Source organism: Pelophylax lessonae (assembly GCF_965119305.1).
Source record: "Pelophylax lessonae genome assembly, chromosome: 5".
Lineage (NCBI taxonomy): Eukaryota > Metazoa > Chordata > Amphibia > Anura > Ranidae > Pelophylax > Pelophylax lessonae.
Window position 1 is genome coordinate 380,537,944 of NC_138772.1, and position 20,017 is coordinate 380,557,960.

General features: G+C 47.1%; 1 protein-coding gene across 1 annotated transcript in view; it reads right to left on the reverse strand.

Annotated features, from left to right (window-relative positions):
• CEP192 (centrosomal protein 192) overlaps positions 1-20,017 on the reverse strand; it is a 506,433-nt gene that overhangs the window by 402,199 nt on the left and 84,217 nt on the right. The window contains exon 7 of the mRNA XM_082258491.1: positions 13,260-13,393. Within this exon, the coding sequence (XP_082114617.1) occupies positions 13,260-13,393 (134 nt within the window). The remainder of the gene's footprint in view (positions 1-13,259; positions 13,394-20,017) is intronic.

Here is a 20,017-nt window from a genome sequence, read left to right on the forward strand (position 1 = left end):
ATACCCAGTCTGAGGCCCAGCTCCGCAGTCACTTGTAGTCCTGTAGTCCTCCAGGAAAGGAATCCCCGACTAACTAGTGATAGTGAGAGAAAAAAATCTATTGTGTAAAGAAAAACACATAAGTTGAGAAAAAAAAAAACAAAGAAAACCAAGACATTAGGTCTCAGCAGGGAAGACCTAGCTCTACTCCTGACGCTAGGCAGCATAAAACTGAGGTAATATCAGATTGGGTTCAGGATAATGGCTGAGGGATGGCCCCCTAGTGGCGTGCCGAGGTATAGAAGATTTTTTGCATTAACCTGATAATTATCTGCCTAGCCTGCTCCTGCAGAGTGGCCATTACCCATTAGTGAAGGCTAATACCACCAGGCTCGAACTGTCAGAGGAAGAGAAAAAACTGATTTTAGCTTGTAAAACACCAAGTGTCAAAAATAGGCCCGGTCTTAAAGTGGTTAAAGGACAGGAAGTCCTCCATCAGAACAACGGTAGTCCCATGCAGCCTAGAGACCTGTAGGTCCACATTAGGCGATACAGCCCACTTTAACAGAGACTCCTCAAAAGGACAATGTCTAGCAGCCGCATAAACACCCCAGGGGAATGGCGCAGACGGTCCTATCCTTCATTAGCATGCTAGCAAATTAAGCTGCTCTGGATGGCATGTGAATGAGGCCGGGGCAAGTGGAGAAATGTTTCAGCACACCTCGCTCTCAAGGCCACCTCCACCCGGGACCCAAATGCTTCCAGAACTGCTGAAAATGCATTGGACAGTGGAGATTCAGAAAGCCCTGCTGCCTCTGTGAGGGGGTCAGGTGGGGACACATGGTCTGCAGGGTTCATACTGAACCAGAAGAACCCGCCAGCAAAATCTGTAAAAAAATAAACAGTCCCACCGCGCTAAAGCACCCCCCCCCCCCGAAGGTCAGACAAGCCCTGAAAACCCCCAGAGAGAGAGACCCCAGAACCCACTGTCCCAATATGCATTCCCAGGGCTGCACGTGTAACAAGCAAGCTCTCCCATAAGGGAGTGAACAAAGGAAACTGCCCAGGGTGGAGGGAGGGGCTCCACCCCCCAGAAACCGCTTCCAGGCACTCCCACCTAACTGCTCTAGCAGAGAATGCACCGCAAAATGGCCAAAAACGGGTGTACCAAAATGGCCGCCGTCATAATAGCAGACAAGTCTACAAGAAAATGGCGGCAACAAGGCCCACATGGAGACCCCCCTGCCAGCCCTCCTACACCATCCTGCAGCAGAAAGCCCTGGAGGACCGACCGAGGACCCCCCCCCCCCGGCACAATCGACTGAGCGCCACGGACGGCACAAACAGTTCCCTACGTGGGAAGGGGGGGGGAGGGGGGTTGCACAACAGGACAGAGGAAAACCCAGGAGTGTGAGGGTCTGACCATCCCAGGAAAGGGTCCGACCATCCCAGGGAGGGGCCCACATCCACCCCAAAATCCACCAGTGAAAATCCACCAGGGAAGAGGGGGGGTGAACATTTACTCACCGTACCAGTAACACAGGCGGGCGCCATCTCCTGACAGGACCCCTCTCCGCCGAAATGGGGGGCTGTTGGCCAAATAAGAACACTGCGACACAGGCCTAGACCCGGTCGTGTGCGACCTTGTGAGACGTTTAACTCGGGGGGCCAGTCCCCGTCCAGTGGGAGTATGTCGCTGCCGACCCAGCACGGAGCTAAGGTCTTCACGCGCTCGCTGGCCAGCTGAGGTGACCACTGGATCTAGATTATCCAGCCCATCGCCCAGATCCGGCATAGTTGCGGAACTTTTTTTTCTGCCTAGTGTCCTACTCTTGCAGGGGGCAGTATAACCCTACTGATATGGATCAGAGGACTGCATCCGTCAACAAACAATAGAGAAACTCCTTTGTGGGATACTGAGGAAGTAGTGTGCGAAATCTGGGGTAAATGCATCTAGATAGGAGTATGCAGTAGCCCCAGTACAAACCATCCTACAACAAAGTCCTCATGGAGTAAGCGCCCAAGTATGTTTTAAAAGGGCTCTAGGTGGAAGTATCAGTCAGTGTGCAACCTGCGGCATTTTGCAATACCTGGTCATCCACATGGAACTAAGCTTTGAGTGGGTATAATTTGGTGCAAAGTTTGAAAAGGTTACCCTGTAAAGTGAACTCATTCCACAGATACAGGGTGCCCTGACTTATCTGTCTACATCGCTGATCCCTGTATAAAGGGCCTGTCAATCTTGGTGGATATACTCAAAGGGGGGTCTTGAGGGAAGGTTCCATAGGGATGGACCATTTCCCTAGACCTGATTAGCACCTCTCCAGCTAACAAACGCAACGTGCAAAGTGACGAGGTGAGTATCAAAGAAGGATCCGGTGCCTAAAACAACCTTAAAAGCCATAATCACAGAGTGGGGTCTAGGTAAGGTTTTGCAAGATTTTTTTTACCCAAAGTTGCACCGATTTCTATACACTGCTTCTATTACACAGTGAAGAGTTGATTGAAAAATCCCAAGAGAAAAAACAAAATTACCTGATGTCCAGGGCATTTTTTTAATTTTTCACATACATAGAAATATCAGCATTACTTACAGCCCAAAACATTTTCCAAAAGCAGAGGCCCTGAAGAATAAAATTGTTGCGGTTGCAATTCATGTCACATAATATTTGCGCAGCCATCTATCAAACACAAATTTATCAAAAAAATGGGTATTCTATTTGTGTGCACCAAAATTTATTTAAATGCATTTTTCTTGTAAAGTATAAAAAGATGTGTCGAGCAAAGAGATACCAAAACTGTCAAGATTACAAAAATTGTACACACCTGTGAAATGGCATCAAAATATGGTACTTAAAATTTTCCCAGGTGCCACTAAGGGCCGGTTCACATTAGTGCAATCACAGATCGCAAGTAATTCGGAACGCACTGCTCCTAAATTACATGCGATCTCTGTGCGGTGCAAATTTCAGCCATACAGTTTGTATGGCTGAATTCGCACCGCGATAGCACTAAACATGCACGACTTTTTTTATCCGCAGCAGAATCGGATCGCATGGTGGTTCACACTAGTGCAAACTTCCAGATCGCACTGCGATATGCGATCTCAACTGGGGGTGTCGTTCACTTTTAATTGACATCCCCGGGTGTCGTTAACTTTTAATTGACATCCCCCTGTGTATCGCATATGGCAGTGTGAACTGCCAGGGGAAAGGATGCAATGCGGGAACGCGCTGCATATTCGCAGCGTTCCCGCATTGCAGAAGTGTGAACCGGGACTTAAAGCCTCTATAGGATATCAGTTTAGCGATAATAGCGAATTAGGGCCCTGGAATTATTGCGCTCACTCCAATTTTTACAGCGATACCTCATATGTGAGGTGTATTCACTGTTTACATGTGCCTGCTGGGCTTAAGTGCATGTCTGCGTGTATGTGAAGGGGAGCTAGAGTGCTTTTCAATTCTTTTTTAATTATGATGTACAGTATATTACATTTATTTACACTAATTTTCTTCTTCATTTCACTTTATTCCTATCACAAAGGGTCGAATAAGCCCCCTTGTGATATACTTTGTACAGGTGGCATATACTCTTTATGAAGACGACATTCCTGATTTCTCCCCTGCCCTCAAAAGCAGCTAACCAAGAACAAATCATGCTTAGTTACCCATTTCCCTAGCTGTAACAGCACAGAGCTGTAAAAGTGATCACTTTTATAAGACAGCCAAATGTCAGCTGAATAAAAAGGTAGCAGGATCATAGTTGCAGACATTATCCTGGTAACAGCACTTGTTAAATGGAAGTTTTTATAGGAACGCCAATCAGCAAGTGGTTAAGCCAAGAGTGATCTCATTCTAAGGAATAAAGAGGTCTCGGAGTAGGGTTGGGTTATGAGTGGGTGGAATGCTCAGTGTTCCTCAAAAGCTTTCCAGTGACAAAACTGAAGGCACCATCCTATAACCCCAGGGTCTATGAATGTTCAGCCTGTATTCTGTATTGTATGTCAAAGATATGACTTCATATATTCATTGCTGCAACAAAAAATGGTTAACTCAACAAGTACCAGAACGTGCCACTACTAGAAACGAATTCTCCCAATCTAGCCTTCTCACAAAAGTGACAAACACTATTATACTGGGCAACCCGGCTTTGCACGAGCGCCAGGGTGCCCAGTCTGGCTCAGACTGGCAGGATTCACCTCCTCGATGTGTGGTGGCGGGGCACCATGCCCACTCATGGGGAGATCGCTGCTTGGCCCAGGCCGTCATTGGACCACCTCAGTATTTGTCAGCTGCGACATTTCCTTCTTTCCCTTCGGCGGCGGGGCTATGTACAGCGATCTTCAACCCCATTCAAAACCATTTGCAGAGCGGGGGATCCCCATAGACGCACCCTGTTCCTATTTCACTCACTGCTCTCGGAAATGTCCGAGGGGCAAAATCTGCCATTCCTGCGTCAATGGGAACGGGAGCTTGCTATCTCCCTGACGCCTGCGCAAACGGACAAGATTCTGACACTAGCTCACAAATCCTCTATGGACTGCAAATATCAGGAGGTAGGCTACAAAATCCTTACTAGATGGTACAAGGTCCCTGTGGTTTTGCACAAGATTGATGCGAGCTGTTCCGATAGGTGTTGGCATTGTGGTTCGGAGGAGGGGACAAGGCTCCACGTTTTCTGGACATGCCCCTCCTTGCAATCTTCCTGGTCTACTGTCACCTGGGTCATTAAACAACTGACTGCGGACGAGGTGGCAGACGACCCTGCGCTCTGCCTACTCCACCTCACGAGGCACTCACTTCGAAAATATATGAAGTCCCTGACACTCCGACTCCTTAATGCTGCAAAGGCCTGTATCCCAGCCATGTGGAGACAAACCCAACCACCATCGCGCAAGTTGTGGTTCGCCAGTCAATGAGATCCACAGGATGGAAGAGCTGACTGCCACCCTAAAGAATATGGAGGAGCAGACATGGGATCGGTGTATGCCCTGGGTGCATTTCACCGGCACGGATGCCTATCAGCGAGAGACCGTCTGATCTGAGCCTCCGCGGAACTCTGCCTACCTGACAGGCTGCCCGGGTGGCCCTGCCCTGGCCCTCCCTGCTATACCTTCACCTTCCTGTCTCCCTCTCTCCTCCCCTCATGCTTCCCGGTTTCTTCCCCCTTTTTGCCCCGGCTTTCTTTTTCGTCCTTCTGTTCTTTCGCTCACTCCTATGCTGATCTTACTCAGCTTGTTTCGTTGTATACCAGAAATGTCCTTATTAGGACGCCAGTTGGGTTCCCTCGGGCATTATTTCTTGCATAATCTTTTTTTTTCATATTGTTGCATCCCGTGTACCGTGTAAGCCCACCCTGTTTTAAAATGCATTTGCTCAGCTACAGTACCTTTGTACCTGCATCAATCTCGCCCACCTGGAATTCAGTTTGGCACGTTATACTACTCATCCTGTTTCCTGTTACTGTACTTATTCCTATGATCGTTGTGCCACTACTGTATTTTGGTACTTTGTTTTCAATAAAGAAAAAAATAAAAATAAAATTCAAATCGGTAACTCCACTAGTCTTGATGTAGCACATCTAGCACATGTGAAAAAAGGAGAGACAATCTCCAATGGAGAAGTAGCGACACATTCAGGAGGTATAAAACCACATTCCAACTTCAAATATTAAACTCACATTTATGTAATTAAGAGACAGCTTGTACAATCACAAGTCCAAAAGAGGTCACATCAAAACATCAAACCTGCCCACCGCATGGTACCTCTATGCGTTATGTCATATCCTTCATGGCTTCAACTAGAGGAAGAAACCGAGCGGAGTGTGTGGGGGCTTTATATAATTAATTGGCAATTACTTACACCAGGTGGTAATCTCATTGAGCACGCTCAGTAACTCCCTTCTATCAGGGAAAGTCCGCACATGCTCAGTACGGCCACTTGTACGAAAACTATTTTTCCAGGGTGAAAAATATTTGGGCCAGAAAGGTAATGGATGGGGATAAAATGTGTAATTTAAAAACAAGGCCTGTATCTCACGTAGTGGCGGAAAAACAGTCTGCAGCTACAGCTTCCTGGATCGTGGGTAGACAGACTTCGGCAGACCCAAAAGGTAGCGCATGCGCAGTGCAGACCGGCAGTCACTTAGAAGAACCAAGCAGCGCGGCTCCACTAAAATGGCTAAGGAGAAGGACATCAACGATGAACATAAGTGCAAAACGAACAATGTCTGTGAGTAATGTAAACAACACTACAATTACGGCTATGTCACTGAGATTAAAAATATGTATATTACCATTGATTCCTACACTAAAAAACCTACCCAAAGAAAGACCGTCTTCAACCAATGGAATGAATGTATGAAAAATAAAGTTTAAATAAAGTTTTCGTACAAGTGACTGTACTGAGCATGCGCAGACTTTCCCTGATAGACGGGAGTTACTGAGCATGCCCAATGAGATTACCACCTGGCGTAATTACCAATTCACTATATAAAGCCTCCACACACACCGCTTGATTTCTTCCTCCAGTTGAAGCCATGAAGAATATGGCCTAATGCATAGAGGTACCATGCGGTGGGCCGGTTTGATGTTTTGATGTGACCTCGTTTGGGTTGTGATTGTACAAGCTGTCTTTTAATTCCATAAATGTGAGTTTAATATTTGAAGTTGGGATGTGGTTTTATACCTCCTGAATGTGTCGATACTGCACCATTGGAGCCTGTCTTTTTTTCACATGTGCTAAACCATTTTGAAATACATCAAGACTAGTGGAGTTACCAATTGAATTGATGGCATGATTTTATCAGCCTTTCTACTGCTTGAGACCCCTACTGGGTGAATTACGGAGGTGAGCAGACACTGCACCTGGTGATTGCAGTATGTCACTAAAGGAGTGACACACACTGAATCACCCACTGATTGCTGCTTTGATAGAGACTTCTTTTGACTTTTCAACTCTATTTTCTTTTTTTTGCACTATTTGAACTTTGCAAGTGATTTATTTATTTGTTTCACCTTGGACCCATTTGTCTTGTTTGCACTGTATTCAACCAGAGACCGAGTCTCAGTAGCACATTGCACTTTTAATTTTTTTTTTTTTTATCTACTTCGCAATTACATTTATATGTATGGTACTTATTGTATGGATTTCACATGGTTTAACCTATTTTCTGGGTAGCAGTGTTATCACAGTTATGTATTCATTTATTCCGATTTACACTATTTTTTATATTCCATTTGATTGCACTTTAGCTTATCAGAGACAGCGTCTCTGCACTTTATTGCACTTTAGTAAGCTACTCACTTTATTTGATAGCTCAAGTTTATGCATGATGGTTCATTTAGGTTTTACACTGTGGATTTTACTCAAAAAGTTGTGTATTTTAGCAGCGCTGCCACATTCATTCACTTATACACCTAGGAGTGTGTGGTCAATGGACGTTGAAAGAAAACGGCCAAGGCAGACAGAGACCTGGCCCTTGATGGTACTCAAGGCCAGACGCTGCTCAACCCCTCGCAGGAGGAAAGCCAAGACCTGAGTCACCGAAAAGGAGCAGGGGTGAACCCTTAGGGGATTCACACCACGCAATGTATGTCTTCCAAGTACGATAGTATATCTTCCTAGAAGCAGATTTTCTAGCTTTCAAAGTGTAGGAATCACTGATTCAGACAACCCTCTATCCCTCAGCCCCTTGCTATCAACAGCCAAGCCATCAAAGCCAGCGACTAAAGCAGGATAGAAGATCGGTCCTTACGTCAGCAAATATTCCCTGAAAGGAAGTCTTCAAGGATGACCGGAATCCCTTCTGCCTCCATCCTGCGCAAGAGTCTCGGCAGAAGCTTGAGGAGCAAAGGCATAAATCAGACGATACTGACTCCAGGGACCCACTAAGGCGTCTGTGGCGTTGGCTAGAGGATCCTGAGATCCACAGAGCCACAAACCTCTGTTCTTTCCTGTTAAGGCGAGAGGCCAACAGATCCCCCTCAAGAGTCCCCCACCAAAGACAACTGATGGAACACATCTGGATGAAGTGACCATTCTCCTTGGTCTAATGCCTGTTGACTGAGATTGCCAATTTTCCACTCCTGGAATGTGCACAGCAGAGAGGGCTGGAACGCATCATTATGTCCACCTTAGAATGCCGGTTACGTCCCGAGCCATTAATGAAGTAGCTGTATGCACAAAACTCTATATCATCCGAATCTGCTGAAGGAGCTGTATGCAGGACTGTGCAAGCAGAACTGTCTTCAAGGGGGACACCACCAGACCCAGAACCTGTATGCAAGTAAGGAGAGAAGAATGTCTGTGTGACAGCGGCTGGCGAATCACAGCCCCGTGGTTCCCGAAGTTGGACCAGAAAAAGGACCACCCTAGTCAACATTAAATCCAGAGTAAGACCCAGGTGATTCCATTTCCTGGATGGGAATAGGGGGGGACCCTTGGGTAGTTCAGACGTCACCCGGACCTTTGCAGGAATTATGTCCATACAAGGAGACTCTGGGCCTAAAAACCCAGAAACCGACAAACTCTGCCCCCCTAATTTGGTACCCCCAAAAGGATCATATCATGGATCCCCTTGACGCTCCTGAAGAAGGTCCACAGGGTCGGAAACAAGTGAAGAAGTCCCCCACTCCAGTTTTGGATGAGGGCAGACCTTCATGCTGAAGGGGTCTTGTCTGCGGGTCCAGAAAAGCCAGCTCTAGACTTACCAGACCAAGGTTGCTTGAAACCTCCTGTTAAAGACTTAAAAATCCATTATCTGCATTCCCAGAAGCATACAATTTTTTTATGGGCTGAGGAGGGCCCACATTTGCAACAAGGCTCCTTCCCCTTCCTGGACTGTGGAAGGAAGGTAATTCCCCCCCACCCATGAGACCCTTAAGGAGGTCATCCAGAGTAGCTCCAAACAGGCGATCCCCTTGAAAGGGCATATCAATGAGCAATTTCTAGGAGGCTTGGTCTGCAGCCCAATTGTTATGCCACAGCACGCACCTAATCATCACCACTGAAACAGGAGCTGCATCCAAAGGATGCATCAGATAAGAACTGCAGCCCCTGGACCAACTGGTCCACCAGATCAATGTAAGGAGAGGGAACCTGCTCATTACAAAGCCTGGCCAATTAATTTAGGGTTTGAGGCCAAGACCGGTCGCAATGCCGAACCATAGTAAACATGCTGCACACAACACCCAGGATACCAAAGACTGAAGGACCACCGTCAGTGCAACAATGGGGAGCTGGGTTTATGAGGGACATGGCACCTACATGAGGGGGGTCAGTGGGGGAGATGTGACCCTGAGGCTCCATAGGATAAGGGAGACCGCGCAGCAACAAAAATATTACGCCCCCCCACACTCTAGGAACATGCTAGAGAGAGAGGGGGGACCCTAAGTACTCACCATCAGCAGCCAGAGGGCCCTGTATGTCTAGACCCAGCAGCTCCCCATCACTGGACGGTAACCATGTCCACCCCAAAATGCACAAATGGGGGAGAGGGGGGGAAGTGTACTTACTGATCCATGGTTCAGGTGACGCTCCAGACAAAGTGAGGGGGCTGTCGGCCAAGGGGATGCTGCGACTCGGACCAGGCTCAGCCGTATGCGACCCTACGAGATGTTTAACTCATGGGCAAGCCTCTGTCCATGAGGCTATGTTGCGGCTGACTAAGCGCGTAGCTGCGGTCTCCATGCGCTCACTAGCTAGATTGGGGGGGCCACTGGATCTAGACTATACAGCCCGGCCAAAGTATCCCAGCAGGGAGCCTAGGTCTTTACTCCTGACTAGACACAAACAAACTGAATACCTATAGCAGAGAGTGGGTTATAAAACAGCTGAGAACGGCCATGGGCGTAGCCAGGTTTTTTGTTCTGCCTAGTCCTACTCCTGCAGGAAGCGAAATAACCCTATAGTAATGATTTATGGAGCACTGTGTCAACAAAAGAAAAAACCCACTGACTTAAATCAGTGAATCAGCTCTGACTGTATTAACAGGATGAGGAAGACCACACTGTAGGTGGAATTAAAAGCATAAATTATGTCATAGAACTATAATAGGGAAACAGGAGCATGAATTAAATCACAATCAATAAATCATAGGCACAGGGGGAACATGTATAAAAACCTCATGCAAGAGTCCTGAATGTTCAGTCAATGTTGTCCATAGTAGCAACAAATCCTTCTGCTGTAGAAGACACAAACTCCAAAAAAAGAGGGGGGTGTTAGACCGGAAGCTCCTCAAGAGGTAGGGATTCCCTCCACGCATAGAATACAAAAAAGGGCGCCAAGTCACAGGGATGAATGTATAACAAAGCAATTTTATTATATCAACTTACATGTGAATAAAGCAAGATCATCCTATGTGGTGTCCAATGGGGATCCCCACAGTGAAGTCAGGTGGTAAGTTGCGGGCTGTAAGATCCAGGTGGCGATTCTATGTAGAAGGGAGCTCACAATCCAAGCACTGAGCTGCAATCTGCAGATAGCACAGGTTCCCTGGATGGGCAGCCTCACTAACTTCCACTGGTGCCCAGAAACCGGAAGTGACCGGAAAACCGGAACCGGAAGTGACATAGGGGTGACCTGTCGGCTCCTCCACGGAGGCCGACAGGGATCAGTACGCTGAACAGAACATGGAGGGCGGGCTGCAACGTTGTTTCGGAGGACCACTCCATCAGGCCTGGAAGGCCACTGCTTCTGAATTTGATGAGCTGTATTTTTCAAATTTGTATGCAAGATAGTTTTTAATTTGTACTTTCCTTAGTTATTGTACATAAAAAGTCCCATTCTTCATATGTATCTCCCCTCTTTTGGGCTGAGTGTTTTATACTTTGAAAGAGGCAACCATCCTTCCCAAGGATATCATATTAAAGTGAAGCAAGGGATTTTTCATTGACCTGAGAAAAGCCATCCGAGTCCTCAGTATTTCTTCTGAGAAGAATCTGTTGCTTGGTTAGTATCCAGGGTCAGGCCCACATATTCCAACTGCTGAGCTGAGAGCAACGCTAATTTCGAAGTAAAGATCTCAGTCAAAAAAAGTTTCCATTGTGTACCATAAGTGTTTTCCAAGAGGAGCCAATCGCTCTTTCGGAAATAAGCCATCTAGGTATCCTAAAATAGGGATACCCTGGGTCCATAAAAAAAAGACCCAAAATTGGTTCCAGGACCTTGGTGAGCACTCTGGAAGCCATAGACAGACCAAACAGCAGGACCACAAATTGAAAATGAAGTTCCTCAAGAACCGGCAGAAACCTTTGGTGAGGGGAAAATATTGCAAAATGTAGGATGACATCCTTTATGTACACCAGTGACAGAAAAACCCTTAGCTGGAGAGAGGCCAGCAGATGCACCACTTCCATTAAGAACATCCACATGAAAAAAAAAAAAAACACACACACACACACGTTCAGATGGGTGAAATGCAGTAAAGGGTGAACATCTGTCCAATTTCAGAACTGTAAAGGAAGTTGAGTAGAAACTGTGGAATTCCTCATCCTTTGCAACCAAAACGATCACTACCTAATAAAGATAAATTGAGTGTCTGCAAATCTTTTGTGCAGATTCAAAAGAAAGCATTGGAAATCATAAGGTGTGGAAGGGAAAAGTTGTGAAATTCCAACTTGTAGCCACAAGCCACTTTACTGCGGATCCACTCACCGCTATCTTCCCCTTCTAAAAGTCCGTAAGGGCCAGCACAAGTCCCTCCCCTCCCAAAGAGTGGGAGCATTCCTTCAAGATTAACATGGTATGGTCCTTTAATTTAGTTAGTTTTAGAACCCAGGACTACTTGCAGGACTGACGACTCGCTTAAAGCCCAAGGTCTGAGAGCAGCAAAAAAAATCTCAACGTAGAAAGAGTGAAAGGTTTTGGAAAAGCGTGCTCACCAAACTCTGTAAAACAGTTACCGAGTGCTCTTCTCTCCCAACAGCTTCTGGATTTAATCAATTATTCCGGTTAGGACAAAACCTAGTGCATCCCTTGAGAAAGGGAAAGACTCTCCACATACCTCTGGCAGAGTAACTTAAAAGAAAAACTGAGGGTACAAAGGAATCCGGTGTGCATCCCAATCAGAATCCGTGCTAGAAAAATCATCCCCTCTAGATAGACACCAAGCCTATACCTTGAGGTTGTAGCACACGCCAACAACCACAACCCCCGATTGCAGAGCTGGTACCACCAAGGCAAAAGGGACTAAAAAAAAAAAAAAGAATATTCTCCAGCGCAGGAAGTTCTGGTGCTGTGTGTACAAAACATCCATAAGGTGAAGGAAAGCAGAAAGAACAAGACGACCTCTAGGGGAAATATTGTATGAGGGGTTATGTCTAGGTTCAGCTCTACCAAACCGTGGTATTCCACCCCAGCATACGCTCCACTCTGACTTGAAGAGAACCCCAAGATACCTGCTGCAACCAGTCTTCAGAGGAGTATCACCCCCAGGTAGAAGTGTACTCCCTGCATTTAGGTAAAAAATGTTTCACTAACTTCTCCACCCCCTGCCCCCTCCTTTCTTGATTCAGCACATTCTCCATCTACAGCATTGCTCCGCTGACTTCCTGGTCTCACCGTAGACATAGGCAGGAGACGGGAGCCATGGGCCACTACTGGTGTTACGCGGGCTGACAGTTTGAATCTCTGGTTGTGCAGGCACACGAGATTCGAACCATGTTTGGGAAGGCTTAATGTACCTAAGCTGATCGATCAACTTGGGTACAAACAGTCTGACAGATTTTAAATGAGATTGTAGCTAGTGGTTGTTAATACTTGTGTGGCTACCCTAAAAAGGTACCCACTGAGAACATGGTGATGACCAAAATTACTGAATGCAAATAAATTGAACTTAATCTTCTAGATTGTAAGCTCTAACGAGCAGGGCCTTCTACTTCCTCCTGTTTTGAACTGTATTGTAACTGTATTGTCTTCCCTCACATGGTAAAGCGCTAAGCAAACTGTTGGCGCTATATAAATCCTGTATAATAATAATAAAACAATCATAAACCACACAGCCTTCATACAATTGATATTCTGACCTTTGGATCAATTTGGAGACTGGCAAGTAGATCAGCCAAGGAGAAATTTTATCAATTTCTGATCAATCAAACACGCTTTTTCACTTGTGTCAGACAAATGATCCTGACAAAGATCATTTAAATGATCATTTTCAGTTGCAGAGAATAACCACTTTCAACATGCACATCCGAACATTTTGAATAGATAGTCAAAGGAATTGTACGGCAGAAGCCACAAGTCCTTTTAACATGGGAATTGTGCATGAATCATTTCTACCGTTAAAGATGCGCTCTTTGGCACTTGAATTTCCTGGCCTTCAATAACTCCACGTTGCATTCCAGGTGGACAAAGTTGTTTAAAGTATGCTTCTAACTCGTCGTCATAAAATTCTTCATCGTTTAGCTCTTCATCTGCAAGCAAAAACAGAAGATGCTCACAAATGCAATCAAAAAACAATAAAGCAAAACATGACAATGTAATCAACCATATTAACGAACTGCAATTAACTTAAAATCTGAATATAATGCTGAAGTTATCACTAAATTAGTTAAAGTATATGTAAGCTCTCACCTTCTAGAACAACCCTTTCAGTTAAAAAGAAAAATTAAAGGCAAACAAGTGTAATATATATATATATATATATATATATATATATATATATATATATATATATATATATATATATATATATATATATATATATATATATATATATATATATATATATATATATATTACACACACACACACACACACACACACACACACACACACGCTGCATCTCACAAAAGTGAGTCCACCCCTGACATCACTGACAACACTGAAGAAATTACACTTTGCTACAATGTAAAGTGAGTGTATAGCTTGAATAAAATAGTGTAAATTTGCGGTCCCCTCAAAATAACTCAGCACACAGCCCTTAATGTCTAAACCGCTGGCAACAAAATTGAGTACACCCCTAAGTCTGTTTTACCAGACGAGAAGCCTTCTAAGAATGGACGGTAGCTTTCTGACTCGTTGCCCTTAGGCGTTTGATCCACCTCATTTCTAACTGTAAGAGGGTTTTGTTCCAGTCTCTATCCCCCCCCCCCCCCCTCTGAAGCCCAGATGGTGGAAGGCTGGATGCGCGCACACCCGGAGGGCGCACGCGCACCAGAGCTAGACACCAGGTGAAGGACATCAGGAAACGAGACGTGCGGCGCTCAATGCGCATGCGCGCCTCTGTTAAATAGGCCGGGGAACCGCTGTCCTCCTCATTCCCCATCTGACAGGGAGGAGAGAGGACACTCGGAAGCGCAGCATCCAGACACCCTAAGCAGTAACGTAAGTACATCCATCTAAAGGGATCCTTACTATTACAACACTGAAAACCGGCCCTTAACAAATGCCATACTTTGCAGACACACGCTCTGGGGGAAACAAACCCAACATTGGCGGATGCGAATGAGAGATCCCTGTAAGGATCCAGGGAATGTCCCAGATTGCAGATTAACACATAAGGTAAAAGAAAAGAACCACTGTTTTCCAAAAAGCATAAAAAATTCATCCTGGTCTGAACAAATCACATGTAATTAATTTACAGATTCCCAAAAAACAGAGGAATTTGTTCATCTTATGACAAAACAAATAAAAAGAATACACAGTCCCTGGTCAGTAAATGATATATATACATATATACAAATTCTTAGAGAATGCAAACACAAGATTTTTTACTTGTCTATACTTCTTAAAAGGAAAATCTTTTAAATCAAACAACAGCCTTTATTGAACAAAAAGGGCATTAAACATTAGACCAAGGAACATGAGTGCTTACAGAAAAGAAAATGAAAAACAAATAACAGTACATAGAATACAACATTGTACCAGCTTACTCCAGCGGTATATCAGCAGTAGAGGGGAATGAAAACTATGTCAGACTCAAAACCAGATCGCTAGTTATTCGGAGCCATGCCAGATTCAGGTGGAAAAAGTAAAAGGAAAAAACACGAGAGTCCATAGCCGCAGGGGGCTTCGAGGTGCTTCGATTGGCTCCAAACCGTGGATATACACCGCTCAGGCAATGCATGTCACAAATAAGATAAACAAAGCAAACAAGCTAGATGCACGTCTCTGGGGCCTGGACACACCTATCCCATATCTTATTATATTTATCAGGGCAACCCCGGTGCGTATAAATCAGTTTTTTGTAGGGTAGAGTAGAGTTGACCGATCTGAGCCAGTCCGCGGACGGGGGGGGGTGTCCCTCATCCACTTTTGAGCTACACACTTCCTGGCGAGGAACAGGGTCTCGTGCAGAAAATGTACAGTGAACTTATCTAGATTGACATCAGGGAGTATACCAAGCAAGCAGGGCTTCAGGGCCAATGTCAGAGGGGAGCCCATAGTATCATGAAGAAAGTCAACCACTTGTTTCCAAAATCCCTGGAGTTCAGGGCAACTCCAGAGAAGGTGGAAAAAATGTACCCCGCTCCCTCCCACACATAGGGCAGTCAGAGGAGGCACCCGGCTGAAACTTAGATTGCTGTAGGGGAGTCAGGTAGGCCTTATGCATTATATACAGCTGGGTCAGACGGTCGGACAGCTTTGGAGATACCAATTTACAGTTATCCAGGGCATCCTCCCACTCCTCGTCCTCCATGGGTCCCAAATCTCCCTCCCACTTAGTCTTAAGAGCATATGCTGATGTCTTGGACACGGGGAGAAGAAGGGCATTGTAAAGGTGGGATACAATTGCTTGGGTTCAGAGCCCCCGAGTACCTCAATCATAGAAATCGGGGTTATGTCAGGCAGGGGAGCAGGGAACAGAGGAGAAAGCGTGCCGGATCTGAAAATATCTGAAAAGCATGCGGTTGGGGAGGCTGTACTGTCGCTTTAGGTCCTCAAATGTACGTAGAGTGCCGTTCTCCAGCAGTTGGGCTAAAAAGTGAATATCGTACCGGGCCCAGGCATGTGCATCAGGAACAGTCTCAAACTCGGGGAGTTGGGCATTGTGCCACAGCGGAGTATGTTCATGCAGCGAGGGAAGTGACAATTTGTTGGACACAACATCACATAAGCGTCTGTAGTGGTACAACATGCTCACCCTATCCCCTCCATGCCCAGTCCCCCTGGCCCCCATCAAAATCAGGGACAGAGGGGCCCAGGACGGAGCCAGAAGGGCCAAAAATCGTTCCCTATCCGAGTTATGGAGGTGGAAATAGTGTGACAGCTGGGAAGCTATGTAATACATATTGAAGTCAGGGAGGGCGAGGCCACCCAGATCCGTGGGGCTTTTCAGTTTCCTCCAGGCCAACTTGTGTCGGCTGTTGCCCCAAATAAAGGGCTTAAGAATGGAGTCAATCTGCAAGAAATGTTTAAGGGGAAGGTAGATCGGGGAATGCCAAAACTTGTAGAGCAATTTAGGGAGCAACACCATTTTTACAAGGTTGATCCTACCCCTTACTCCCAGCGGGAGACGCGCCCAGGTCTGGGTTTTAGACTTCAATAAATCAAAAAGAGGCTGGACATTATCCGACAGGTAGTTTTTAGGGCAGTTGCTGACCAGAACTCCGAGATATTTGATACAGTCCACCACCTGGAGAGGATAACGGGGATCCGGGGGTCGGGGAGGAATATCGTCTATCAGTAAAATTTGGGACTTGTCCCAATTGATCATCAGCCCGGAATAGCGGCCAAAGTGCTCTATGAGGGACAAAGCAGTCTGAAGTGATTCACCTGGGTCAGACAAGTACAGCAAGGTATCGTCCGCATACATGCCTATCTTCTCCTCCAGATCGCCAGCCCGCAGACCCCGGATACCCGGATGCGACCTGATAGCGATAGCCAGGGGTTCGGCCACCAGGGCGTAGAGAAGGGGGGACAAAGGGCAACCCTGGCGGGTCCCCCTGGTAAGGGGGAACGCCGCTGAGGTGCAGCCATTGGCCAAAACCCTGGCGACCGGAGCCTGGTAGAGAATACGGACCCACTGAATAAATTTAGGCCCAAAACTGTAGCCCTTGAGGCAGCGCCAGAGGAAGCTCCATTCGAATGCTTTGACGGTGTCTAACGAAACCACCACCCTAGATCCGGAGTTGCTGTGCCGCACCTGGAGGTTCATAAAGAGGCGTCTCAGGTTAAAATGAGGTGTTTTTGCCAGGCATAAAACCCGACTGATCCGGGTGAACCAGCGAGAGCACGACCTTATTTAGTCTCAGGGAGAGCACCTTGGCCAGGATTTTGATATCTACCTGCAAAAGGGAGATAGGGCGATAAGAGGCTGGGAAATGGGGGTCTTTGCCCGGTTTGGATATTAGGACGATAAGAGCCTCACGCATAGAGGGGGGCAAGGTCGAGGTGTCAAATGCAGTCTGGAACACTTTCAAGAGGTGCGGCACCAAAACCTCCGAGTACATAGAGTAGAACTCAACAGGCATCCCGTCCAAGCCTGGGGACTTGGACCTGGGGAACTGAGCTATAGCTTTGGTTAGTTCGTCCTGGGTCAGGGGGGCCTCTAGCATAGTCAGTTGTTCAGGGGACAGTTGGGGCAGAACGTCCGGCGTCAAGTAGGGCAGAATTGGGGAGTCGTCGTCAAGGGCTACTGAGGAGTACAGGTCTTGGAAAAAGCTGCGAAAGGCGTCAGCCACAGCACCCGGGTCTGATATAGGGGAGCCGCCAGCAGACTGAAGGGTGATCACCACAGGTGGTCTATCATTACTGTGGACGAGGTACGCTAACAGCCTGCCCGCCCGCTCACCATATTCAAACAATTTCTGTTTTTGAAAAAACAGAGACCTTCGTGCCTTCTCATAGTCTATGTGTTCCACCACCCTAGTAAGGAGCTTCAACTGATCCGCCCCCGGCGGGCTTCGGGTCAGTTAGAAAAGCCGCCTCCGCTGAACCCAAAGCCCGTTCAGCCTGTACGTACGCCCGAGCAGAATCGGCCTTAATAGAGTTAATGGTTTGAGTCAGAGTGGCTCTAGCGTGTAACTTAAAAGGTTTCCCATACCACGAGAGGGGAGGCAGAGCCCGCATTAGTGTCAAAAAAGCGTTGCCAGCTCTCAGTCAGGGTCTCCTCCTCAGGAAGCAGGGAAAGCCAAAAGGGGTTTAATCTCCAGGCAGGTCTGGCCCTGTCTGTCCGTAGACCCACCGTGATCCAGTAGGGCTTATGGTCAGAGAGGCCACGTGCACAAAAGCCCGCGTCCATCAACCTGGGTATCAGTGAGGGGGAAGATCAGTATAAGATCAATGCGGGACATCGATCCATGGGCAGAGGAATGGCAGGAGTACTCCCGGAGGTGCGGGTACTTGACGCGCCAGGAGTCAGTAAGGTTGAATTCCGCCATCAGGCGGGCGAACCTCGTGGAGGTGGGGGGGGGGGGCACAGGGGGTCCAGAGACGTGCATCCTGTCCAGGCTGGGGTTCATAGTATTGTTGAAATCCCCAAGCCAGATTACGGGGATCTGGGGGTGCTGAACCATTAAGTCCAATCCTCAAGGAGTATCGTGGACGAGAAGGGAGGGGGGGACATAGAACGCCATGAGCAATTAGGGATCACCATAAAGCAATACATTCAAGAAAACATATCTACCTGCAGGGTCTACGAGGGATCCCCGGAGCTCAAAATGAACAGATTTAGGGATTAAAACCGCAACTCCATGGGACTGTGAGGTGTGCATGGAATGAAACGTCCAGCCGAGCCACAGACGCCTCAGGGCCTGTTGTAGCGCACCATCTGAAGGAGTCTCCTGTACTACAATAATATCAGCTCTATGGCGCTTGAGCACCGCAAAGACCGCTGAGCGCTTAATCCCGTCCTTGAGCCCACGGACATTCCAAGTTAGAAATTTAAGGCTAGCCATCGGAGGGGCAAACATAAATAAGACACATGAGCTCCGGGGAGACCTCCCCGACAGTAATTACGATACATGCTCCCCCACCCCCATCACTGGCACCCACTTGTAACTTACAAACTGCTGAAGATACAATAGCTAGTAAGCACATCACACATTGTCAGGCAAAACAAAAATTCAAAAGGCATTAAATAGCAGCAAGGAAAATACAACCATAAAGACTGAACACCCGCCCACCCCGCCCTGCACAAACCCCAACCCGTGCGGGCCTGAGAGAAACCCAACCAACCGCATTGACAATGCCCCAGGAACATGGAAAGATGTAGACCGGTGCGGAAAGGAGAGCCACGGGAGAGAGGCCAAGGCCATGACAGGCAACGTACACCAACACCACCAGGGGGGCCTCCCGCCTCGCTCAGCAACAGCAGAGTGGGCAGCCGGTTCGTCCATGACTGGGCAGTTCTGGGAGTGAAAGTTTGCTGGGCAGCGAGGCATGTAAATAGGACACAGCAGAGATAAACATAGGGAAAAGGGGTAAAAGATAGGACAACAGACTTGGGGAACACAGGGGGAACAAAATACACAGTAAGGGAAGGTTGGTACAGGCACTCCGGTGGCCTGCAAGGATGGGACACATCCTGCCGGGTCAGGTCATTGCGTGAAGTGGCAAAAAAGAAAAAAAGGGGGAAAACAGTACAGTGTACCCGGCAGGGGTGTAAGGTGTAGGGGAGGATAAAAAGCAAAAAACCGCCTCCCAACAGCAGGGTTCGGGCTGTTGCAGGTGGTAACAGTGAACACGACAGGCATCCAAGAGGGAAATCCAAGTATGGGCAGGAGCATCAGGATCCAAGGATATCCGAAACCATCAGGTTAGTACACAGGGCACATCCAGGGGTCAAGCGCAGCATCTGGAAAGCAATCCAAGGGATGAGGCACGAGGCGCACTCAAATTCGAGCCTCAAGTCTCTCCAGCCAATTAATAGCAGCCTCAGGGTCATCAAAAATGTGCACCCTGTTCTCCCCCTCAACACGGAGACGGGCAGGGTACAGCATAGCATATTTTATGTGCTTTATGCGGAGCCTCCGTTTAGCCTCAATGAAGGTTTTGCGTTTCCTCTGGACGTCAGCAGAAAAGTCTGGGAAGATTGCTAGCCTGCCATAGCCAAAGGGGATGTTGCCTTTTTCCCTGGTAAGTCTGAGGATGGC